Below are 27,417 nucleotides of genomic sequence, written 5' to 3' on the forward strand. Positions count from 1 at the left end.
TTGGGAGTTAGGTTAATATTGTCTATAAAGAAACTGGTATATTTTTCTTTCTTCCTGTCTCTATGCTTCTATTTGGAGCTTCAATAATTTAGAAATCCATCTTCCCCAAAGAATATTTACAAGGAATATATCCCCTGAATTTTAAGTTAAGATATTAATAAGTTAAAATTCTTTGATCTTGACATAATGTTGTTTCTGTTCACTACACTACAAAATCTAATTTTATTGTTCGAAGAAAAAAGATTTTCACAAAGGTTTTTCTATTAAAAAAAACAATAGCTATTTTGAATTTTTTAAGACTATACTGTGATTTACATTAACATGGACGTTTTAAAACTTGGGAAAACTGACAGAAAGTAAGATTTTTACTTATTTCACTATTATGCCATTGAAAAGGAGATTTCTCCACAACCAAAGGAACTCAACACTGTTAATATTCCTAATGAACTTCAAAGCATTTCAGGTTAAGAAAATATACTGGTCAGGAACTTACTGTGAAATACCATTATCTTTATACTACTTGGCCAGGCTTTGCTAAGCTGTCAAATACTGCCCTCAAGTGGCATTAATGGCTCAGTGCAAGATGCAGCGTTCTGTTAATCATGCTAACAAAACCATGTTAAACAAATAAAATCAAAACCTACCTTACTGCTGAAAGTTAATTTTCTATAACTGTACAGTTATTTTAAATTTGAATCAAGATAAAACAGTTACCATAATCTTGCTTTCTGTAATCTGTCCATAGAGGTTCCATATCTAAATCATGATTGGCTATCATGAAACCTTTATGCACATCTAAAATCTCAGAAAAAAGAAAGTAATGATAAGTGTTTTAAGGATATTACTTGCATTCTATACAAATGAATGCAAAACTAAAAAGCCTACAGCTTATTTGGAAATGGAGTACATGAAAGTAATGAAGCACACCTTGAGGTTTAAGACATAATTTCCTCTTCAATAACAATTAACTAAAAATGTTGGTGTTCATTTGTAGGACCCTGATTTCCATTATGTTATATAATGTCAAAATAATTTTCTACAAGAAAAAATAAAACTAAATAAATCAGCAGTAAAAATAAATGAAACCAATTATTAAGAGCTGGGATCCTTTTAAGAGCTGGGATCCTTTTAAATGTAAACTATTGGGGGAGCAAGGGAGAAAGTATTCCAACTCCTCAGTAAACTTAATTTCAAGTTCATGTAGTAAACACTAAAAACATTTGATTTGGATAGCCTTTGGAAGGTCATTAAATTTTCCTGTATCCCCTCTTCTCTATCTTGTTCAGCAGCAAAGAGGTTTAACTAAATGCTTTATAAGGGAAATTAGTAATTTAAATAAACATTTTATGCTGGGAAAAATACAGCTGGGGAAAGGCGCATGCATAACCAAACAGAGAGAAAGCAGTGACCATCCCAAAGCTTTTTGATTGCTTATAGCTTGCTTCAGTTGCATTAAGCCAAACTGGTGCTGTCTTCTCCTTTTGCGCTCTGCACAGTTAGTGCTCACCTGCAGCTTTCCTTCCAAAATAGCCCATTACATGACTGTACAGATCCCTCAGTGGAGCCTCTGGTGGCATTCTGTTCTGCCTCTGTGGGGAAACATTTGCCTTCGGCTTCGAAAGAGCATGGACAACAGTTTTATAAACGCCACCCAGGGAGCCCTGCGGTAGTCCTGCCTCGTGACTTGATGACTTAATAGTACTACGACTACCTAACTGATTAGTTGCAATTCCTTCTTTTTGTAATATGGCGGTGGGAATCTCTGTTGTTTCCTTAATTGTTTCATTGCTTGCTGATGCTGCACTAATTGTATCTAGAGGCCTGTACACACCAGGTTTTACTAGCTCTGCAGCACTGTTGGAGCTGGTGTGGGGGTTGCTGATGTTGCTATTACTACCGCTAAAGCCACTGAGCTTCCGCAGTCTCATCTTCCATGGAGCCTCTTTGTTTTCCAGAGGATTATAAAACTGAACTGACTCAGTAGAAGGTCTAAAAGTAACATGAACACTATTTCGCTTTTTAGTAGCAATTTTCATGATTTTGGCTCTGTGAGTTACTGTTTCAGACAAGCTCCTTTTAGTTGGAGAAAGCTTGCTAGTGCTTGTAACATGAGGCATTCTACGGTTAACAGGTGCTTTTAGTGTAGTTTTCTTGGCATGCAAAACATGTGGGACAGTGATTTTTTCATTAATTTGCACACCCTTAACCTTTTCAGCTAGTGTTATATCTATACAGGCATCTAATTCTGTGGCTGTTTGTCTATACAGATGTTTTCTCTTTTCTTTATCACAAGGGCTACCTGAACTAGGTTCCGATGACTGTTTATCATTGTTTAGTTGTTTACATTTTTCAGAAGTTTTTGTTTTCATAAAGCTGTCTAACTGGTTGGGTGCACTAATATTTGTGAAGACAGCGGAGTTTGGTTCTTTTTGAAACTGTATGTTTTCAAGAGTTCCAACAAAAGAGGTGGTATTTTCTGATTTACTTTCCTGGTCTATGTACTCTAATTTATCTGAGGATGATCTTTCATCCTTATTTACTGCAACAGAGATCACTTCCTGTGAAGCTGCATCTTTATCTAACTCGTTTTTACTGTGACTTTCTTGGGTTTCCTTAAAATATTCTTTCAGGGAGGAAAGAAGATCATCATCTCCTTCAAGGTCAATGTACTGGATTTGTTCAAAAGCTGAATCTGCAAGGTCTACTGGATCTATTAAGTGACAGAGATGGTCATATATGCTATCACCAACTTCCAGAGAAGACTCTCTACTATGAGTATCAGTGATGTGGCTCTCAGTGGATCTAGTTATTGAAGAAGCCTCTGTGGAACTCTGCAAGCTTGGTGCATGACGGGATGAACTGTCAATGACAGGCACTGCACCTTTGGCTCGTTCAACAGTGAATGGTTCCAAGATGTCAGAAGTGCTGCTACTTCGAGGCAATGGCTGCTCCTCATTCAAAGCACCAAAAACTTCATTTCCAGTGTCTTCACTTTGCGAAAAATGTCTGACTCTAGTTGGACGAGGAAGTATTTGAGCATCATCAATATCTGTAAAAAAAAGAAAGAAAGAAAGAAAAATTATAGAGTAGAAACTATACAAATACAAAAAAATAAGTATTAATTTCAACCATTTTCTAAGCATATGCTTAAAAATAAAAAATTTTGAGTTTTTTTGTAAGCTCAATGAAAGAAAATCTACAAATTTGTTTTTAAATAATGATGGGCACAAGCCAATATAGCATGTAGTATAAATGAATTAGAAAACTACCAGAATACATTTAAAAATGTTAACATGCATAGAACAAACAGTGAGGTGATGAAACATTTGGAAGTGCAGTTAAAGATAGAGCTGTGCCAATAAATCAAGCAATTCAAACTTGCTATTCAATTTTTCCTAATAAAGTTTCAGGCAGAAAAAAGTAGATCTTAACACAAAAAAGCTCATCTTAGTATCCCACTACAGAAACTCCATAGGGTCTCATAAATTCCTCTGTTTCCTTCCTTACCAGGCAAGAAACATCACCTTTTCTTCAAATTTTGCTTATTTGACCACTTACAACACTTGGAAATCCCTATCCTCTTTCTAAAGTTCTCTTTGTCAGGAAACTAGTTATCTGTTCTACTGAGGTATTTTACTTTATTTTATTACACTATTAAAATCTATTTACCCCTACCCTGCAAAATCTATTCACCCTATCAAATAAAATTAATACACTGCTAAAAAAAATTCTACTTTTTCATGTTTGACACAAACAGCATTAATTTACTAGGAAGCAATCTCCTCTGCCAAACACTGGCCCACTCCATTAGGTAACCACGGAACCCTAAAAACTGCACCTACAGCTTCTTACATTTCTTTTAAAAATTACAGATTTGAGAGTCAAAATGGACATTATAGATTATTTAACTCTCCTACTGAACAAACTGAGTCATAAGGAGAGGAAACCACTTCTCAAGTTTGAGAAGCAGGCTTAGTGTTCTATGTCAATACATTGTTTTTAGTGCCTGAAGTGCTAAGTGTATGATAAATTCTCAAAAATATGTATAGAATTGAAAATCACAATATGAAATACTATTTAATTGTAGAGATATATACAAATTAAAACATTTACTACTGATAAAATGTCATGTCTACAAAAACATCTTGGCATTTTACTAAAAGACACGTTCAGAAAAATACCATGAAAAAGGGACAAAGAGTCAAAAAGTCTGATATTGGTACTCATTAGGCTTGTAATGCATAGATTAAAAGTAACAGAACTGTAACTGATGAAAATGAGAAGATTTAGATCCAGAGAAAACAGTTACTTGTCCAAGATCACAGATATATTTACTGAAATGGTACAAGATCTAAAACTTAGGTTTTCTTACTCTAGACTCTGAGAAGTAAGTTTTCTCATTTATAAAATGGGGACAGTAATTGAAAATATTCTCGTGGATCTATGTGAGGGATGAAGAGAGGCTGGTACCTCTGCTATTTCACTCATATCACTTTCTTTGTATGAGATCCAAAAGGAGCCACCTTATACTAAATTCAAATCAAGAGCAGTTTGTGATATACTAAAATTGCACTATATTCCTGAAGATATACACTGAGACTCCCAATACATGTCAAATATAAACTATCTCCTACCTGAAGATACACACTGAGACTCCCAATACATGTCAAACATAAACTATCTCCTAAAGTTGAAACAACTGTTTATCATTAAGTTGAGGAGAATACTTTAAAAAAATGTTAGCTTTCTTCTTCATACACTTTACTTACAAATTCTTCTAAATGAAAAACAAAGCATTTCCGCAGAAACTCTATGCATATATTGTAATACTGTAGCAGATAAGTAATGCATATTTGTGCATCTTGACAAACGCGAAGTATTTTTGGTTTGTGTCCCATAATAGGTCATACGAATCTCTGCCAAGAGATTATATTCACCATGCACTCCAGTTTCTTCCCACAAAATATTCTAAAAGGGCTCAACAAAGAATACAGATTACATAACTTTTCTATAAAAATTAAGAATTTTATAGTAATTATTTTTTTAGCTGCAAATTTAAAATCAAGATATTAAAACCTTTATTAAAATCTAATGCTATGAGACTAGAAAATATATGAACTTCAGGAAAAAAGCTGAATATTAGTATTAATGTTTAGTTTCCTTTATTGATAATCTCATACTTTTTCCATTCTAAAGAAACCAATAAAGATTACTGTGAAGTTCTGTTTTTAGGCATTTCCTCCCAAATCCAGTCTTCATGTTGCATGTTAGGAAATTTAGCCATTATTTCAGCTTGTTTTTCCCCTAAACTTTTGTTAGTACATATGAATATCTAAAAAACGTTCAAGTCTAAGAGGGCAAGGGCTTTGAAGAAAATGAAAATATTTTTGTAACAATAATGTACGGTTAGTAAATCTAAGTTTCAACAAAAAAGCTTTCTGAAAGTTTTAAGTTTTAAAATACAGTTCTTACCCGGGCATATAACATTAATGCTAATCGCATAAAATCAAAGAAGAAAGTAACTGCCGAGAGGAAATCAAAATCAGCACTTGAAATTAAGCAAAACTGACTCTAACAAGGTTTAAAGTTTAAAGAAATAAACCTGAACCTTATTGAAGATAATGTCTAAATGACAGCTCAATCATACACAGCTGTCCTGTATTCGTTGGGGACTGGTGTCCAGAAGCCCCTGTGGAAACTAAAATCCACAGACACTCAAGTTTCTTATATAAAATGGACAAGTACAATAAATACAGTTGGCTATCCAAACCAACAGGTTTACTTGTACTCAACCAACCTTGGATATGAAGGACCGACTGTATAGTCCTTCCTACATGCACTGTTCTAAGTATCTTACGTATATTAACTCATTTAATCCTCACAATAGCCTCATGAATTAGGTGTATTATCCCCATTTTACACATGAAGAAACTGTAAGACTTGCCTGAGGATACACAGCTAGAAGGTGGAGAGCTGGGATTTGAAGGAAGGCAAAAATTAGTTCAGGTTCTTATCTCCTGAATACATATATTATGTATTCATGAAATAATTAAAAATTACTATTAATACATTATAAATCATTTATTTCCATAAAGCTAAGAATCTTAGGAATCAAAACTTAGGTCAACTACAAGTATTAGTAAATTATACAGAAAAACACAACGGATAAACTTTGTATTGGATTGCTGAAAATAATGGTACTAACAGGTTAAAACAGACATGGCCTTTAAAACTACTTAATTACGCTGCTTACATTTTACTTGAACAAGTGTCTAATTAAACTAGTTCAATCTAAAGACTAACTAACCAATGACCGAACAAAACAAGAAAAAAGTTTATTAATAAACTTAAAAAAATAAGTGAACATTTGAGAAAATGCTTCCTTATAGAGCCTAAAAAGTATTTGAAATGTCAAGTTTCATCTCTGGATTTGCTTAATGATGTTTTACCATTAAAGTGTTGGAAATCATCTATGGATTAAAACATAGTTTTTTCTGAATGTTGTGTTTCAAAAAAGTTTTCTTTGATATTTTGAAAAGATAAGCTGTAGATGAAAGTGTAATATTAGCTTGTAACATGTAAAAAAAACAAAAAACTATTTTCACTGAAATTTACCATTTTTCAGGATTTTCTTTTTATATTAACATGACCATATCCCCATTGTCTGAAATAGCTCTTGTCACATAGTAGGGGCTCAATAAAACTGGTAGAAGGGAAGCATATTTTTTATATTAAAAACTGCTGCTGCTGCAGTCGCTTCAGTCGTGTCCGACTCTATGCGACCCCATAGACAGCAGCCCATCAGGCTACCCTGTCCCTGGGATTCTCCAGGCAAGAACACTGGAGTGGGTTGCCATTTCCTTCTCCAATACATGAAAGTGAAAAGTGAAAGTGAAGTCGCTCAGTCGTGTCTGACTCTTAGTGACCCCATGGACTGTAACCCATCAGTCTCCTCCATCCATGGGATTTTCCAGGCAAGAGTACTGGAGTGGGGTGCCATTGCCTTCTCCAATATTAAAAAACTAGAAGCTGCTAACTTAATTTATAATACTAAGATACTATTGGAAAATTTTAATAATCTCTAAAATGAGGTACAGAAAAAAGTACCCAAATCCCTTTTACCAAAGCTAAATTCTATTCCCAGTTAATCACAAACAGTAGCTATGAGTGGCAATATTTTTATAGCTCTTGAATTCATAAAATCATTTATATTAATATATGTAGAAACTGATGTTATTTAGAGGCTCAAGGTTTTGGTTTTTTATTTGAATTACTGAAGGAAAAGACAATGTTCCCTTATGTAATTAAAAAAAAATTCTTTTTTTTTTTGCCTATTTGGGCTATAATGAAAATGTACCTTCAAGGTAAGTTAAGAATTATTATTAGTAGAGGCTAGCAAAAACTCTACATCTTTTTAAGACTAGATATTCACTTTGTAGGTAATTCAAAGCAGTATCCACATCATTAAAATCATATGAAAAGACTGAAAAGCAATAAACCAAGCCAAAATAATTAATTTTAGACTACTAAAATTTAAAATACTAAACTATCATCTACTCTTACCCTTTTAATATTGTTTCCTTGACTCAAATTCTGGAAATAGATAAATTACCAATACATTTTTTATAAGAAAATGATACAGATTTAGTATTTGTTTACAAACATGTTAAATAATACCATGTTTAAGTTAGCTTCAAATTTTTCTTGAGATGTACTTTTAAAAGAATTAACACAAATTATTTCAGTGAAAAAAATTCTAGTGTAATTTAGAATTACACTAGAATCTGCTGGTGTTCTAGGTGCAAAAAATTATAGAAAATTACTATCACATATGGGTGAGAAGGAATAAATTTCTTTGTGCAAAGAAGGGTCTACTTGTTTGATTAGATAGGAAATTACTCTCCTGATTAGGCAGATCTTAGGAACAAGATGGGGCATGAGACATACCATCTTCTTTCTCCTGATACTCAGAAAGTAAAAGTTGAAAGATCAAAAACATTTTGCTCTACAGTGCTCAATTCAAATAATGAAGTACTGCTAATAACCTTAGCAGTCTATGTAACATGGTTTAGACAGCCTAGAATTTAACAGCATCAAATGTGGCAAACAAATTAGCAGTTTTGAGAACTGGGAATAAAGTGGGCCTGTAAACAATTTCAGACTGGGACAGTACTTAATTAGAAAATAGCAACAACAGTTGCAAAAGTCAATTGCCTACCATGCTTATGTTCTTTTACATGCCTTCTATCATGAAAGTATTATTTTTGGCAGTGAAAGCTAATTTACTTAAGAAAAATTATTGAGATTTCTGACTTCTCTTGCTTTTTTCAGGAAAATAAAGACTGTTAGACTGGGCTACCATATATGTAAAAGTACAATCTGGTGGTATAGGAGACACGACAGGGAAAATGTGCCTGCCCAGACACCAGCACTACCTGCAGAGCTTTAAGAAATAAAGTAAGATCTCCTGAAACCCCCAGGATATTATATCAAAACCAAAGACAGACACAAGTCTGGGAAGAAACATTTGTTCAACATAAGATGAGTTCAATGTTAAGAACTCATGTCACTGACTGTGTCAATGCCGTTGAAATAGTTCCTGGAGCTTAAGAAAAACTCTCCAAGGATATTCAGCGACTCAATTAGTTTAGTCTATCTATATAAAGTTATACCATATAGAATCACATTTACAACAATGTAGACTGAACAGTCATCTAACCCAGAATACTGGAGGAGAAAAAAGGGCTAGATAACAATACAGTACACTGAAAACTGACAGTTCATTCTTAGAAATCATAGTATGTTAAACAAATATAAAAGAATTAAAAGGAGTGTCTTTTTGCCATGTAAGTATTCAAGAGTATCAGGTAAATATTTTTCTGGAAAATTATACTTCTAACCAAAAGCTAGAGTGATTGTCTATGGGATAGTTTCATTGTCTTACTGGTAAAGCAGTTATAGAAACCTCAACTCTTGTTCTTAAGATGATGCACCCAGGAAATATTTATTATGAGTTCAACTAAGCCTGCTTACATCAGGGGGACAGATTAAACTATGAAAAACATAGTTCACTTGCCTTTTTAGCTTTCACTTATGTACCTCCTTTTGGTTTCAGAAAAATCTCTGATCTTACCAGGATTAGGGATGGTGGAAGGGACCTTCATGAACTTGAAATAACATTATTAATAAAAATGCACCTTCTCTCGCATAAGCCTACAGTTCATTAGGAACTAAAAGGGTACAAAGATAGGTTGTTAAAAAATAAAAATCAGTAACCTCACCAAAAGTCACAATATGAAGGAAACACTCCTAAGAAAATGATAGGAAAGCACCCAAGATGCACAAGTAACTTTCTTTAAGCCAGCACATTTTGCATAAGTACAGCTGACTCTTGAGCAGGGCTCTGAGCTGTGCTGAGCTGTATCCGACTCTTTGGCAACCCCATGGACTACAGTCCGTCAGGCTCCTCTGTCCATGGGATTTCCCAGGCAAGATTACTGGAGTGGGTTGCCATTTCCTTCTCCAGGGGATCTTCCCAACCCAGAGACTGAACCTGCCTCTCCTGCACTGGCAGGTGGATTCTTCACCAGGGAAGCCCTTAAGCTGTGTGGGTCCACTTATTTGTGGGTTTTTACAAATAAATTTGTACTACATCACTACACTATGTGTGGTTGATCATTCTGCCCATGTGAAATCACAGAAGTGGAGGGCTCATTGTAAAGTTATATATACATGGATTTTGGATAATATGGAAGGACAGCAACCTTCACTCTTGCATTGCTCAAGTACCAAGTGTATATTAAAAACAAACTTGCTTCTGTCTAAAAGACAAGGCACTATAATTCTAGTCATACAGAAAAAAAATTTTTTTAAGAAAAAACTAAGCTAAGGTGGTAGAAATGACAGTGTGTGTGTGCGTGTGTGTGAGAGAGACAGAGGGAGAGACTGACTTGAAAGTGTCACTAGGGAATTTTGGGAGTAACGGAAATATTCTATATTTTGTTTGGGGTGAAAGATGATGAGGGGTGTACAATTCTCAAATCTAACTGAAATGAACCTAGGAACTATGCATTTTATTATGTTAATTATGCCTTATTAAAGAGGAGATCATCCCAGTACTGCAGATAAAGGACCTGAGGCAGAAGCGGAAAGTCGATCACTTTCTGAGGAAAGGTTCTGAGGCTCCTTAGAAATTGGGGCTTCACGGAATGGTTTTGTTATTTGGTTTAAAAATTAGTTATTAGACTTCTATACACTATTATAATCTAATACAAAGATTTATTCCAAAGCAACTTTGATTATATACTTGATTCCCCCTAGCTTAAATTTCATTACTACAGATGATGGAGAACGCACTATTTAATATTTACCATATATTCAGTCAAATGATGACATTATAAATGAAATTCTAAATATACATTACTACTTCACCTGACCACCTGAGAAGAAAAAAAATCAGACATGAACAGAAAAAAAAAGAACCCCGGCCATTTACAGCCCCAAATATTGGTCATTGGCACAGCACTAAACTTAGCACTTCCAGAATGAACTGCAAGGATAGCATTAGAGTTCAAATAACTCAAAATGTTGATTTCTCAACCACTTTCCCAATTTCCCACACCTCCCCCAAAGAAATTTGAAGAGTTTATTTGATTAAGCAAAATTTGAAAGCAGAAGAATTAAAAAGTGAAAAAGGTGGTGCAGAAATTAGCAGAGGTGGCACTACCTGAAAGCTCATCAGAAAGGGGAGTGAGAACAATATCAGGCAAGAAGGGTTTGGAAGTATGGATCAGAACAGGAGCACTTTTAGCACTGCGTATATAGGCCGATGGCAGAGCACATTCACCAATGGATCGGCTTCTCATGGCTTTAAAAAAGGAAAAGAAAGAAGTGGGGAAGGAAAAAAGAAGAGTGACTATAATGAAAGGCTTGTGTCATAGAAAAAGCAGCAACAGAGAAAACTAAAAGATACAAAGGAAGGAAATCTTAAATTAAAACATTTCAGCACGGCAAATACTGGCAAGCTGTAAGAAAAGAAATCAGAGAACACACATGACATTTCAAATGTAAGTCTTTTGGTGTAAAGCAGGAAAATGATTTTTTTTGTTTTTCATTATTAGCAATTACAATGGTATAGCATTAAAAACAGCATACACTTTAATTAGCACTATGTTCTGAAAACTAAAGACTGAAAAGTTCGTTGAACAGAAACACTGCAAAGAACCCATATCAACTGTTTCAAGAGATTTTGGGTACCATATGTGGGCATTTTTCTGAGCCACTCTGAGGCACTCTTCTTAATGAAGCTGAATTCCAAGAGCAAATTCCTACTTTCATACTTTTCCCTAATAAAGTTTCAAAGTTACTCACAGGTCTTTTTTAGAGAATTATATGTAATTCATAATCTAAAGGACTGAATCTCATGGTTAGTATCTGTTCCTGATAGAAGAAGAATGCTTAATTACATCAGTATCTCTTATTTATATTAAAGATAACAGTATCTAAATTTTAAAATTTTAAGTAAAAATATTTATAGAAAATAGCATTTGGAATCAGCATGAAGAATCAAGTTATTAAGAAAAATAAGTTTGTGTTTATGCAAATCTTAACTATATTACATAAAAACTTAAAAGATTAAATTAAAATTTTTTTTCATTTGTATTTAGTTGTATTTGGTAATTTCTTAAAAGTAACCAGTTTGCAAAATTAAAGACAAACTTTGACACCCTTAGAAATAAATTAATAGTCAAGTTTATATCTCAAGTACTTTTTAACACTTAAGAGATTCTTGAATAAATGAAGGTATAAAGATTTTAAAAGATACAATATTGCATAAATACTAGTGTAATGGTGACATAATGCATATATACATATATATTTGAATGTTACCATCATTTAAAAAATCTTAGGTTTTCCTGATTATTAGAAACAGCTGGTTCCCCAATGCCTCAATCCCTTAAGTGTATCAGGGCCTTTGCAATCCAACCACAATATCCACTGAAACTTCATCTTCTCCTACTGTTATTCCATGCTACTGCCACACAGAATTTTATACCATTTCTTGAAAATTCCATGCTCTTTCACAACATGGCTTTATGAGTCCATAATATATTTGGTCTTCTTTTCTTCTTGACACTCCTTCATATATAAAATGTCATCTCATCTGTGAAGCTTTAAGACTTTCCCACATAGTTAATTTACTAGCAATACAGCAGTTACCAAAACAAACAAGAATTCCTCTTTTTTACAAAGCTTACGATCTATTTTTAGTGGACTGTACGTTTTATATGCCTCCCAGTTTTTCAAAGGCAAAAACTGTTATCTTCTTATCTTTATATCTCCGGTGCCTGGCACATATGAGCTCAATAAATCTTCACTGACTGAGTACCTATATTTGGATAGCACAGCAAAATCATTTGAAAAAAAAACTAAAGTTTTAATTGTGAACATATAGAAGAGAAAACCAAAAAAATTACTAACCGAAAATAAGATGCATGTCATAGAGTTTATCACTGGAAAAGAATAATCTGAGAGTCCCTATTCCCCAAATTTATTAATGCTAACAAAATAACAGATTCTTTAAGAGTAGCTTTTTTATAAGTTTATGTGTAGCAAAATGTGGAAGGTTGGAATATATTAAGAAAAGGCAACAACGTGCCTTCAGTGTATGACTTCCCATGTATTATATTAAAGGTTAAGCGTATTTTAAAATGGAAACCATATACAAAATGTCAGAGTCTGACCCTACTCATGTTTTTCTGCTGGCTTCCTCTCCCTCTTGTGAAAGTGGTCAACAATTTTATGATCCAATTTGAAATAAAAGTTATGTTGACTTCAAGATAATCATTCCTTAAAACTTGTTGGAACAAAGATATAAACACAAAGGTAAAACCTAAAGTGCTGCTTATCAACACAAAAGGTAAAATACCATCTACAGTGATAATCAGATGTGATGAAAGAGAGATATTTCTTTTAGAACCAAATTGAATCAAATTCTCAATTCCACAGATGAATTACAAGCTTTCTTGATGTTTTCACCCTTGGGTTAGGTAATTCCTTGGAAAGAACAATTCTTTCTATTCTTTCTTTTCTACCACCAACTTGAAGCAAGAGCTTGGGCATTTCCCTTGGAACTTTCCCCATAATCACTATGATGTAAGTTTGTGTGCTATGATCCTGAATGAATTCTTCAAAAAGACAACCCTCCATCTGTTACTATCTTTATGTTTACCTGGAAATCTGTTAAGTGCCACACAGCTGTGCAATCTACACTATAGAAAATAACTAACAATGAATTAGCTACAGAGATTTTGGGGGATTTACTAATTTAAAGCTTGTATCACAGAATCTCTGTAAAGCCACTGAAACTGGCCCAACTTCAATGAATTACCCTACAATGGTATCTTAAGTGTTCAAGTGAAAGGAAGTGTCACACATCTCTCACTGTAAATCAAATGCTATAAATAGAAATTATTAAGTTTAGTGAGGAAGACAAGTAAACAGTCAATATAGGCCAAGAGCTAGACTGCTTGCTCCCAACAGTCAAATTGTAAATGCGAAGGAAAAATTATTGGAGAAAATTAAGACTGAAGAGACAAATAAGAAAGCAACACAGTCTAATTGCTGGTAAGGAGAAAGTTATTTGGAAATATCAAACCAGCCACAACATTCCTTTAAGCGAAATCCTAATCCAGAGTAAGGCCCTAACTTGCTTCAATTCTAAGAAGGCTGAGAGAGTTGAAGAAGCTGCAGAAAAGTTTGAAGCTAGGAGAGTTGATTCATGAGATTTAAGGAAAGAAGCCAGCTTCATAACATAAAAGTACACAAGCAGCAGCAAGTGGTGAAGTAGAAGCTGCAGTAAGCTATCCAGAAGATCTAACTAAGATCATTAACGAAGGTAGCTACATTATACAACAGATTTTTTCAATGTGGACACAACAGCTTCTACCGGAAGAAGCCATCAAGGACTTTCATAACTAGAGAAGTTACTGCCTGGCTTCTAAGCTTCAAAACATAGTGTTATTAACAAAAGTCTATAGTTTACATTAGGGATGACTCTTTGTGCTGTACATTCTACAGGCTTCTAACAAATGTATAACATGTATACACAATTATAGTACCATACAGGATAGTTTCACTGCTCTATTTAAACCCTCTGTGCTCCATTTATTTCTCCCTCCTCATTGCCCTGCTTTCCACTCCTTGGCAATCAGCAATCTTTTTATTGCCTCTTCAGTTTTCCCTTCTTCAGAATATCATATAGTTGCAATCACCATGTATATAACATTATCAGATTGGTTTCTTTCACTTAGCAATAGCATTTGGAACTCTTGCATATTTTTTTTCCATGTAGTGATATCTCACTGTACCTTTTCAAAGAATAATCTTCTACTGTATAGATGTACCACAGTTTGTCAAATCATTTACTTATTTAAGAATATCTTGGTTGATTCTGAGTTTTGGCATAAATTCCAAGTTTATGAATAAAGCTGCTACAGATACTTGCATGCCAATGTTTGTGTGGACATATGTTTCCAACTTACCTGGATAAAAGCCAAGGACGGTTTGATTCTACAGTAAGAATATGTTTACTTTTCTAAACTACGAAACCATCTTCCAAAGTGGCAGTACCATTTTGCAGTCTCACAACCAATGAGAGTTACTGTTGCTCCACATCCTTGTCAGCATTTGGTGTTATAAATGTTCCGGATTTCAACCACTCTGATAGACATGTAGTGGTATTTCATTGTTTTAGGGCAATTTAATTTCAAATACTATAGACTAAACCTATAGACATATCCACATACAAGCACAAGTTACAGAAGTATACATAACAATATTTTGTGTCATTTTTAACACCACAAAACTGGAAATAAACTGAAAGCCCATCTTCAGGATACAAGTTAAATTATGGTACTGTCATGTAATATATATCTGATGCAAGGCGTTCGACATTTTCTGATATGCAATAATCATTAAGATATAGCATCACAGCTTGACTTCATCTCCTTTCACTTTTGTCTTTCTTACTCTACACTTCACTCACTCTGGCCTCTTTAAGTTCAGTCAGTTCAGTCGCTCAGTCGTGTCCGACTCTTTGTGACCCCATGAATCGCAGCACGCCAGGCCTCCCGGTCCATCACCAACTCCCACAGTTCACTCAGACTCACGTCCATCGAGTCAGTGATGCCATCCAGCCATCTCATCCTCTGTCGTCCCCTTCTCCTCCTGCCCCCAATCCCTCCCAGCATCAGAGTCTTTTCCAACGAGTCAACTCTTCACATGAGGTGGCCAAAGTACTGGAGTTTCAGCTTTAGCATCATTCCTTCCAAAGAAATCCCAGGGCTGATCTCCTTCAGAATGGACTGGTGGGATCTCCTTGCAGTCCAAGGGACTCTCAAGAGTCTTCTCCAACACCACAGTTCAAAAGCATCAATTCTTCGGTGCTCAGCCTTCTTCACAGTCCAACTCTCACATCCATACACGACCACAGGAAAAACCAGAGCCTTGACTAGATGGACCTTTGTTGGCAAAGTAATGTCTCTGCTTTTGAATATGCTATCTAGGTTGGTCATAACTTTCCTTCCAAGGAGTAAGCGTCTTTTAACTTCATGGCTGCAGTCACCATCTGCAGTAATTTTGGAGCCCAAAAAAATAAAGTCTGACACTGTTTCCACTGTTTCCCCACCTACTTCCCATGAAGTGATGGGACCAGATGCCATGATCTTCGTTTTCTGAATGTTGAGCTTTAAGCCAACTTTTTCACTCTCCTCTTTCACTTTCATCAAGAGGCTTTTTAGTTCCTCTTCACTTTCTGCCATTAGGGTGGTATCATCTGCATATCTGAGGTTATTGATATTTCTCCCAGCAATCTTGATTCCAGCTTGTGTTTCTTCCAGTCCAGTGTTTCTCATGATGTACTCTGCATATAAGTTAAATAAGCAGGGTGACAATATACAGCCTTGACGTACTCCTTTTCCTATTTGGAACCAGTCTGGCCTCTTTACTCTTCCTTAAGTAACAAAGCACACTCTTAGACTAGGGCTTTTATTCTTTTCCTTCTGCCTGGAACACTTTTCCCTAGATGCTTCCTCTCAGTTTATTCAGGTCTCTGTTCTTACATGATTAGACAGGTCTTCACTGACCTCCCTATCTAACAGTCCCATTTCTCTATCCTTATACTCTTGCCCCTTACCCTATTTTACTTTTCTTCATAGCACATAATACTGCCTGATGTTTGGTTTATCTGCTTATTATGGGTCTCCCCTGACACAAGAATTGTCAGCTTCAATGGAGTTTATTAAGTTTGTTCTCACATGTATCCTCAGTGCTTGTAACAAAGCTTCCACTGTGAGTAGAAGTATTTTTCATCTGAATGACTAAAAGCCGTGCATACATTATAGTATATGCACAGTTTTAGAAAAATCCTCAAAAACTAGTAATAGCAGTTATCTCTAATGGGGTGACCTGGGTGGGTGAGGAGTAGTGATGCAGAAATGACTTATTTGAATACATATATGCTTTATCACAGTTTGAATTTTTAACTATGTACATTCCCTAAAAACATAAAAAATTAAAAATTTAAGAAAATACATGTCTAAAGAATATCCTAATGTGTTTCCCTTTTAGTATTTTCTAACTTTATGTAGGCACCTTTCTGAACAAAATTTATTATGCATTAAACTTTTGATTGGTCAGTCCAATGAACAAGCCAGATAAGATTTTTCAGAGGTATCAGAAAGATATTAGTTAGGCATGCACTTAAGATGAGTATTTTAATCATTATATGCTTTTATAAAGATTAGAAATATGCCATGATGTTAGCTATGATTTCTTCTCATTAGATACCTAAGATGTTTTTACACTTCCTTAAACTTTTATCTTTCACATTAAGCATAAACTACCTCTATAATTAGAAAAATATATATAACCTTTAAAAAATATTCTATTTTTAAGTAAAATAAAGTAAAATTTTAAACTTAGAAGAATTCCTTCTTAACCAATACAGATATATTTTCTATACATGTGACCTTAACATAAAATGAAGAAAGGCATTTCAGATGTAATCAACATGTTCCATAAGAATTCCAAAATATAATTCTATACCAAAATGTCTAAGTATTATATTCATTTTTATCCAGTATCCTTTTTCCTTGTATAATTTCTTATTCTTCTTGCTTGACATACAATCAATATAATTCTATGGTTATTTTACAGGCAGGAGACAACTGTGAAAATATTCTTTTGAACAATTTTAAACTAAACATTTTAAATTCTTTTAAAACCTTTAATTTCCCTCTTTTCTTTTTACTTGTTTCTTCCTTTAGAACTCTAATTCTTAACACTTTAGAACACCTCCTTTTATAGAAGACATATCTTACAACAATTTTAAATTTATTTAAAATAAGTGTTTTTCATCAACTCTATAAAATATAGGTACATTCCCACAGAAAACTCCACTTTCACAGAATCAGACTGCAAAGCCTAAAGTAACTTCTAGCAATTTTTGTTTCAGGCATGTGAGATATCATCATTCCAACTACACAGATGAAGTAAATAAAGTCTAGAAAGTTCAGTAAATTATTCAAGGTTATCGAGCTATTTAGTGATGAGAGTGAAAAGAGATCAGGGCAAAGTGCTCTTGCTTTTCACTGCAGCACTCTTTCTACTATGATGAAGACCAGGTTTTAAATCTGAGAAGAAAGGAACGAGACAGTAACTAGGTCCACAGATGCCAAGTGATCTCACATCCAGAAATTCTTTCCGTCACTGCCCTCTGTGGATATTTCCAAGACTAGAAAGGTCTTCCCTACCTGTTAAAGGCAGCAAGGAATCCAGCAATATACTCTACCTTGGCCTCAGCTGTCTATAAGCAGAAAACGTAAATTCCTCACTGGAAGTCTGTGAAGCCAATACAATTATATAATTGTAGCACTGAAAATAAGCTACCCTATTTTTTCATGTTTATTAGAAACTACATCAGTTAATGCATGAGTTCTGTAGAGTGAATCAGAGTTCTACTTCTCAATTCTGTAAAATAACAATTTAAAATTATTGACATCAATGGTAAAATAAATTACATTAAAACAGTAATGTAAGATACATCTTACTAGCATAAAGGAATAACACACTATGTCATCAGACTTCAAGTATTCCTGAAATAAGTTTTGCTATAGAAGGTTTTCATTTAACAAAAGAAAAACAACTGATATGAAAACTGTGTGTTTGCATACGTTGTTACTAAGAACTATAAACGTATCACTGCATACAATTCTCATGATTTTAAAAAGTACATACCAACAGTTTTTTGCCGTACTATACTCCTTGCCTTTTCTGTGCCTGGGGAACCAGTGGTTGTTGCACTTCTCTGCCTCATTGGGGCTTGGCCAGGCTGATCGCGACTCCATCCTCTAGAAAATGACTTGTCAACTGAAACTTTCTGAAATTCATGTCCCACTCCTAGAAATGCAATGTTCAATCTCAGTGCACTGTCACCTCATCAATAACTGCATCAAATTATGTATGCCATTCTGCCTCAGATTCTTAGGTTTACTCATAAAGTAACTAGATAACATGCTTGTGTACTGAAAGGGTTTTTTGAAATTTATTGTGTAAAAATCACATTCCAAAACTGAGGCACCATCAACAATAAGTGATAATAAATCCTCTGCCACCCACTTATTTCATATAGAAGTGAAACATTTGGACAAGCAAAAAACGATAGAAAATGAACTAACCAAAATCCATCCTGTGAAGGAAGTTACTCTATCTTTACCTGCCAGTAATAGCCATGTGGGAAATAAACAGTCCAGGAAAAAGTAGTTTGGTCACATACTTACCACTCTGGACTGTTAAGTATGAAATGTGACTCGTGTAATCTCTAGATAGCAATTAATTATTAATAACAAAAAATCCTAGCAAACTCAGTATTATAAAAGTCTTCCCCGGTGGCTGAGTAGGTAAGGAATCTGTCTGCAATGCAGGAGACCCAGGTTCAATCCCTGGGTGAGGAAGATCCCCTGGAAAAGGAAACGGCAACCCGCTCCACTATTCTTGCCTAAAAAATCCTACGGACAGGGGAGCCTGGCAGGCTACATCCATGGGGTCACAAGAGTCAGACATGACTTTAGTGATAAAGCACTATTACTAGTATTATAAAGACATGTTTCTTTGATATAATCACTATGTTACTGTCCCTCTCCAGCTTTTTAACATTAGATAGAAATATAATCCATAGTCAGGGAATGTTTGCTTTTAGTTAAAACTAAGGAAATGCTTTCAAAAGAATTTCTTAAGTACTTCTTTTCGAATACAGTAACATGAAATCACCTTCTAAGTTTTAATAAAAAATATGTATATGATAAAAAGGAAGAGTGTTTTATAATTTTTCAGTTTGGTTAATTGTTAAAAATAAAATATTTAAGATTCTGAACTACTTAACTTTAGTAGATATGCACAGAACCATTGAATTTAAGGTTCTTCAAGAACAGTTACCAGGTAAGTACATGCGTCACTGTTGAAAATTTTTAACCTTCAGAGTAAATTAAGGAGGGAATAATTAAGAGAAATTATGACTTTCACCTTCACTCCTCTCCCTGGCTTGATACTCCCAGAGCAAATTATTTAAACAAATTTATATGAAGCATCTCTGTGAACAACTCTTACCTTTCCCTTTGTGCTTTTTTTGTTTCTGTTCACTCAGCTTATCCAATGGTAAATCACTGAGATCCAAACTATATAAATTTCTAGCTAAAACTTTAGTTAGTGTCTCCATAGTCAGCGACCATTCAGTGGCTAACTCTTCCCAATAGGTCAACGATGACAATACTGAGAGTAAGTCATCCCAAAGTTCCCGAGAGATGTACACATTTAGATTTGCTTTAATCCAGGCAACTATAAGAGTCTATAAAGACAAATAATCAGAAATAATAATGAAATATGTTCAAAATAAATTATTAAAAAATTATCCCCAAACTAGTAGAACTTTAAATCACATAATATCCATGATATCCTTTCTTGGTACATAATACTTATAAAAGTAACACACGCACTCATTAGCGTCTACTCCAAATTTCAAAAGCTGACAATTTCCAACATTCTAACATTAGGACAAGTTACCAAAACGGAAAAGAAATCTCTCTAAAGTTTAACTACCTTTCATGGTACATTACATTAATGTTAAGTACATGTTGTTCAAAAAGAGACAAGTCTCCACATCATTACAGGTTGAAATAACTGAGTAATTAGTAGTTACTGAACTAACTACTAACATTCTCAAAAAAAGATTGAAATCACTAACTACACAATTTGAATATTCTAAAAGAAAAAGTTACTAGAGATGTATTTAACTTATTGATACATGTTTCTGAAAATTTGTATGTAAACTTAATAAAATTAAATTTGATTTTAAAGACACCAGTGGAATTAAAGGTGTTCCGTACAAATTCAATCACAGAATAAAAAACTTATTTATAAAAGGGCAGAAATTACTGATCAGACTATACCCTTGAGACTTTATAGAATTCTACTGAAGATAAAATCCTATTGAAGAAATAGTCACAAAGCGTTTTAAAGGCATAACTCAACAAATTTTACATAAGTTTAACATTAAACATAAAGATAAAAATAAGCAGAGTTTATGACATAAAACAGTAATAACTAGTGCTTTCCATTCCATTCAGAGAACAAAAATATTATTCCATATAGCAAGCTAAAATTGTATCATCCAATAGCACTCACCATGGGGTTAGTTCTAATGATTGGGGGGGGAGGGAATAAAAGACTAATGGTCAAGAGGAATTTAAATAATAAATGTAGCTGATTTGAAAGACTTATTCACTATCAGCACAGAATTTTAGGTAAACTAGCACCATCTGGGAAAAAAATATTAAATTGAAAAGCTACACTAAATGGCCAAGACTTAGATCTGAGATAGTTTTTATCCTTGACATTAAAAGCCATCTTATCCATGTGTTTATTAATGTCTTGTCTTTAAAAAAACATTATTTTGCTGTTCTCCAAATAATCTATTACAAATGTAAAGTCAGTACTCTATCCTTAGGTTGGAAAACACAAGATGTAATTCCTATATCATCAACTACTACTGATACTTCAAATGAAGACGTGAAGAGAATAAAGTCTAACAGTATACCGTGGTGGGAAAGAATCTTGATTTACTTTTTTTTAAACTACAGAACAATTTAAAAGAAGTTTTGTTTTTCTAACAATGCCAGAGACTTGGAAACTCATAACGCAAACAATCAAATCATTACCACAAAGCCTTCTGGCATCTTTTTGCAATCATATGAAAGTGTACCCCACAAGAGATAAAGTAAATGTCATCAGTTTAACACTTTTTTCATAGGCCTGACTGGTATTTCATCTATTCTGCTAGGCTGTTAGTTTGTATGTATGGCAAACATACTACTAGATATACAACTTTCATTTGGCTCTACAAAAGCTCCTTTAATATGATTTCTGATTTAAAGCTTTTTTCCCCAAGAAACAAGTTCAGGGCTCAATGAATCTTAAGAAAAAATACGTATCTATCCACCTATCTATCTATTTATTTATTTATTTTTTATTGCCTGGAAAAGTGGTCCTGCAAGTCGACCTGCCAAAGTCATGTTTTTTTTCCCCTGGAACTGCAGAAAAGCTTGTGATGGCATCTTCAGTACAGATTCCGTGACTCTGAGCAACACAAGCAGCATCTGTTCCCTTAAAGTAAAAAAATTAATTAATGTTTCCTTCTTGCATATATTTGCTTTTGGTTAATAAATAACTTTGAAATTAGTATTTGCTATAAAAATGGTATTATCTTTCAATAATTCAAATGTCAAATATCTTTCAAATTTTCAGAATTCTTTATATATTAAAATATAAATTTTCATTTTACAAATCTACACAAGCCATTTTTCAGCCATAATACCTCTCCATTAAATAAAAATTTGTACAAAAGCTGATGAATTAGGGGCAAGAATATGGAGACTGCTCCCATCCCCCCATCCCACAAATCAAGCAGTGACCTTATGGAGCTGTCTGAAGAACACTCATTTGTCTTTACAATACAGTTCTACCTTGATGCCTGTCTACCTCATTCATCTTTACAACATGAGAAACTTCATATCTAGAATTGTACCAGGTTCAATTTCAAAAACTGCATGATACTTTAAGACTAAAAGATCACAATGAGCCTGATGAGAAAGCAAGGATTATTACTCCATTGCTTCTTTCTGTCCTTTCTAGTTTGGTTATCTTTCAACTCTTTATCCTTGATGTGTACTGCAAGTCACCCAATCCTATTATATTATCCTTACCAAGCCTCTCTTTCCTTAATGCTTAATATTAAGACCATAAAACTACCTTATTTGCACCTGGTAACTCAAAAACTGACTCAACCACATGCCAAAAAAAAAGTTTGAGAAGGGGATTTGGGCGGGTATATAGACAGACTAATAGCCCAAGTCTCTATCACAGCTTCCTCTTCTTTGGCTTGTCTGCAGGCCCATTCCAGGCACAGCAATATGTGGGACAGTCCATGTGAGAAATGTGCCAGAGGTAGCAAGAGGTCCCAGATGTAGGTATCATGGTTTTCTGGGAAGTGAGGGCAGAATTAAATATAAAAGTATCACTCAATGAACAGTGTCTGAACTTATTAACTAAACAAATATATGTATTCAGCTCATAAAGTAAATATCAGAGGTAATGTATTTGTAACCTTTAGGCTTCCAGTTTCACTATATGAAACAAAAAGCCATTTAAAGTCAACTACACATTCAATAAATAATGGATTTTCCAAGTAAAACTTTCTGATTTGTGGTCAAACTCCAATCCATTCATATATCTAACTTTTCACTTTATAATACAATAATGAATTATAAAGTCCTGTAAATTCAATGTAAATATGTGAGTAATCTTTCACAATGCTATGACTTCAAGAGAACTTACAAAAATTTTTAAATTGTGTTCCACACAGAAGTCTCTCACTTTAACCTGGCCAAGACCACTGATTCAAAGCATGTGAAAAGAAAAAAAGGGGAGGGACTAACAAAGAATGGTTCAAAGTAAAAGTTATTGGCTGACAATAACTTGGGCTCTGAAGTCAAAAGGACCACAGTTCAAAACAAAGCTGTGTGAACAATGATAAATTACTTAATTTCTTTGTGCCTAAGAATCACCATGTAAAATTATCTACCTTATGGGGGTGCTACAAGGATTAAGAAAAAATTAGATGTAAAAAGATTAAAAAGATGTGACACAGAAAAGTGCTCCAAATAAGTTAATAACAGTAACTACTTCTAACTATATCAATATGGATAATAAAGTTTTTTTTAAAATAAAACTATTTTCCTATATGTAACAAAACAAACTAGGCATATTGCTTTACTAAGTACTCCTACTTTTAAAGAATGAGTCAAAAGAGGAAAATTATATACATAATAAGGATGTTTACTGTCCTTCTCTCCTCCAACAACAAAATAAGTAACTACATGTCCACCAAGAGGTGGTTAGTTAAGGTTTGGTACATACATATGGTATAACACTATGTGACTCTATGTGGTTTGGTCAGCCAAACGTTCACCAAAGGACAAACAATGATTACCTATAGAGAATGAGCATCCGGGAAACTTTAATTTTCTTTCTAAAACTTTTCTTTGTTTGAATTTTACAATGAACAAGTATCTTTACAAAAACTGAAGAACTGCTCTTCTCATCTCTCTAAAAGTCCTTTTTTTATTTCAATTAAATTTTTACAGAGTATCCATAATATATGATACTATGCTAAGAAATGTAGGAAATATAAAAACAAGACAGCTAGTATATACCTTGTAGAGCATATTAATTCAGTGAGGTAAACAGACATGTATACAAATAATTTAGGAACTAAGACAATTTTGAAAAGATCTACAACACAGGTGATGCTATTTTAACCATCTCATCCTCATCTCTGTTGTAGATCTTGTCAAAATTGTCTTAGTTCCTAAAAAATTTCTTGTATACATGTCCATCACCAACTGAACGGACATAATTTGAGCTAACTCCAGGAGATGGTAAAGGACAGGGAAGCCTGGCATGCTGCAATCCAGGGGTTTGCAAAGAGTCAGACACAATTTAGTGACTGCAAAACCACAAAACGACAGAGGTAAAAACACAGAATGAAAGGAAGAGAACTGAAAGAGGAAGAGTATGTGAGGAAAGGAAGGTAGAATCTAAGGATAGTTATGGTAACAACAAGAAAAGATGACAGGAATTAGATTCTCTAAAGAAAAGTTCAGACCGCTTAAGAGAGAGCAAATCTGATAAAGCTGGCAGGTAGGATCGCATCCTGCAGGACAGAATTTAGGCTTGAGAAAGGGCTAGAAAAGTAGTCAGGAGCCTGACTGTACAAGGCCTTGAATATAAGGTTCAGGAATGAAGCAGTCATACAGTCAAACATTTAATCATTCATTCAAACATACATAAATTCATTTATTCATACATGCATGCCAGTATTCATTCTTGGGGAAGGCCATCAATGCCCACTTTAGAAAGATAAACAAAGGGATCTTGTAAAGTTTGATCAAAGATGTTTGAGATAAAGTGAAGGGAACATTGTTGCCATCATGATTATTACCTAAAATATTATAGTCATTCATTCATTCAATAATGGAAGCCTGCACAATATTGTTACCAGCCCTATTCAGACACTATTCCTCTAGAATTTACTATGTGCATATACACTTTAAAAAAAAAAAAAAGCATTTTTTTACCAAGTCTTTTTGTCCATTGATACTTGCACAACCATGAACCGATAAATGTTAAGAATTCGTTTACACATATCTGTGTGCTCATCCAGAAGACTTTTTATCTCATTTGCAGGTTCAAGAAGAAATATGTTTGAAGAGTTTATAATAAACACCTAAGGTAAAAGAAATCATAAGCTGTTTGTTACAAAATTTAAAGGGAAAAAATCCAAGATGCTAGGTGATCTACAACAAACTTAAAAGCATTAGACTATAGGTTAATTCTAATCCTGCTTCTACCACCAGCTTGATATGGGAAATTAAAATTCATTCAATCTATTTTTATGTTTATCTAGACAAATATACAATTACTAGCAGGCACTGAAAGAAAATAAACCAAGTGAAAAACAGCAATTTTTAAAAGTGAGTCTTTAACAAAATAACCTTATTACTGTCATAAAATGGAAAGAATAAAAAATAAAAACAGTTTAGGATAAAAGAGGATAGATACCTCAATCAAGATGATAGATACCTCAAACAAGGTGAACTTTCTGAATGAGGTGTTCAAAATCATCTATTTTCTTTTTTCATGTTTATTGATTATGTATGCATATCTGTTTTGTTAATAACAGACTGCATATTACAGTACTACTAATCAGGATCTATCAATATGTATCTTTAATTAAATTTATTATAATATCATTAATTATACTTTGTTATAGAGGACAAAGTTGTTATATTAGTGACAGGTATGTGCAAAGGTTCTCAAAACACTTTGGAGGAATAGAACATTACATTTATTGTGAACCAAGAACATTTACATCTTCCATACCCACAATTCTGATTTAAATTCCCTGGATGAACTCTGTAACAAAATATAGTTGTAAAATCATGTGAGTGAAGAACACTTAAGCTAAGTTTAAAATTGTGTGAAGAGCTGACTCTGTAGGTCTACCAACACTGACTTGCAAAAGAGAGGCACAAATAACATTAGAAATAAAATAAGGATGTACCTACATACCCAGTGGAGAATTTTAAAATGATGGTTTAGTGAATAACTTTATGCCAGTAAAACTGAAAATTTAATAAAATGGATATTTTGTAGATAAAACATAAACTGCCAAAACTGACTCAAGAAAAAGTAGAAAAGAGGTTCAATACAAAGACATTGAACTGCTAATCAAGGTATCCCTGACCCATCCCTAAACACCAGGCCTACGCTGCTTTACAGGCAGAATTTTGTCCAATTTTCCCAAAAAATGACCCCTATTGTACATAAAATGTTTTAGAAACAAAAAAAGAAAAAACACACTACCAAATTTATTTTTATAAAACTATAACCCAGTTATCAAAACTAGATAAGGACTATATAACAAAAGTAAGAGGTACTTCAGAACATATAGACGAAAATCTTCAAAAAAATAACAGTTCAACTCAAGCAAAATATAATACTTTATGACCAAGTAATATTTACCTCAGAAATGTAAGAATGCCTTGACATCAGCAAAATTTAATAATATAATGTACCCTATAAAAAGTTGGCTTAAAGCTCAACATTCAGAAAACGAAGATCATGGCGTCCGCTCCCGTCACTTCATGGGAAATAGATGGGGAAACAGTGGAAACAGTGTCAGACTTTATTTTTGGGGGCTCCAAAATCACTGCAGATGGTGATTACAGCCATGAAATTAAAAGACACTTACTCCTTGGAAGGAAAGTTATGACCAACCTAGATAGCATATTCAAAAGCAGAGACATTACTTTGCCAACAAAGGTCCATCCAAGGCTATGGTTTTTCCAGTGGTCATGTATGGATGTGAGAGTTGGACTGTGAAGAAGGCTGAGCGCCGAAGAATTGATGCTTTTGAACTGTGGTGTTGGAGAAGACTCTTGAGAATCCCTTGGACTGCAAGGAGATCCAACCAGTCCATTCTGAAGATCAGCCCTGGGATTTCTTTGGAAGGAATGATGCTAAAGCTGAAACTCCAGTACTTTGGCCACCTCATGCAAAGAGTTGACTCATTGTAAAAGACTCTGATGCTGGGAGGGATTGGGGGCAAGAGGAGAAGGGGACGACAGAGGATGAGATGGCTGGATGGTGTCACTGACTCGACGGATGTGAGTGTGAGTGAACTTCGGGAGGTGGTGATGGACAGGGAGGCCTGGCGTGCTGCGATTCATGGGGTCGCAAAAAGTCGGACACGACTGAGCGACTGATCTGATCTGATCTGATGAACAGATTAAAATGTGAAAAGGTAGAATCATCACACTGCATAAAGAAAAGCACTTAGCACTTATTCATTTTTTTAAAATTTAGCACACTAAGAAAAAAGGTAAAATTTCTTAAATCTGAAAAAGAGTATTTATCAGGAATTACAGCAAATGTTTTAACAGCAACTGAACTTGAAAAGTTCTGCCTGAACCTGAATATACGGAAGTAGTGCCAAAAGTCAAGAACAAGACAAGGATTCCTCACTATCATCTCATTGTCCCGTGGAACCCAGTAAGCAAAGGAAGTGACAGGGAGCAGAAAATGAATATAAATAAGGATGACTTAAAACAGAAAAGACAAAGGTCAACTATGTAACAACCTGGAAGAAAAATGTTCCTAAGAAAAGGAAAAGCAAGTTTAAATGACCTGAGGTGAGAGCCGGCCTAGCATATGTGAGGAATACCAAGTATAGAGTGAAGTGAG

General features: G+C 34.2%; 1 protein-coding gene across 12 annotated transcripts in view; it reads right to left on the reverse strand.

Annotated features, from left to right (window-relative positions):
* RALGAPA1 (Ral GTPase activating protein catalytic subunit alpha 1) overlaps nt 1–27,417 on the reverse strand; it is a 207,685-nt gene that overhangs the window by 105,208 nt on the left and 75,060 nt on the right. For 7 of the 12 annotated variants that reach the window (XR_008705596.1, XM_055556538.1, XM_055556544.1 and 4 more), the window contains 6 exons: nt 24,750–24,898; nt 21,588–21,717; nt 19,666–19,903; nt 18,298–18,459; nt 10,727–10,867; nt 1,508–3,049 (listed from right to left, as the gene is read on the reverse strand). Coding sequence is in view for 11 of the 12 variants with exons in the window: in XM_055556538.1 (XP_055412513.1) it covers nt 1,508–3,049; nt 10,727–10,867; nt 18,298–18,459; nt 19,666–19,903; nt 21,588–21,717; nt 24,750–24,898 (2,362 nt within the window). In the remaining variant the exon portion in view is untranslated. The remainder of the gene's footprint in view (nt 1–1,507; nt 3,050–10,726; nt 10,868–18,297; nt 18,460–19,665; nt 19,904–21,587; nt 21,718–24,749; nt 24,899–27,417) is intronic. The other 5 variants (XM_055556547.1, XM_055556545.1, XM_055556548.1 and 2 more) reach the window with 3 other exon arrangements.

Source organism: Bubalus kerabau, chromosome 19, assembly GCF_029407905.1.
Source record: "Bubalus kerabau isolate K-KA32 ecotype Philippines breed swamp buffalo chromosome 19, PCC_UOA_SB_1v2, whole genome shotgun sequence".
Taxonomy (NCBI): domain Eukaryota; kingdom Metazoa; phylum Chordata; class Mammalia; order Artiodactyla; family Bovidae; genus Bubalus; species Bubalus kerabau.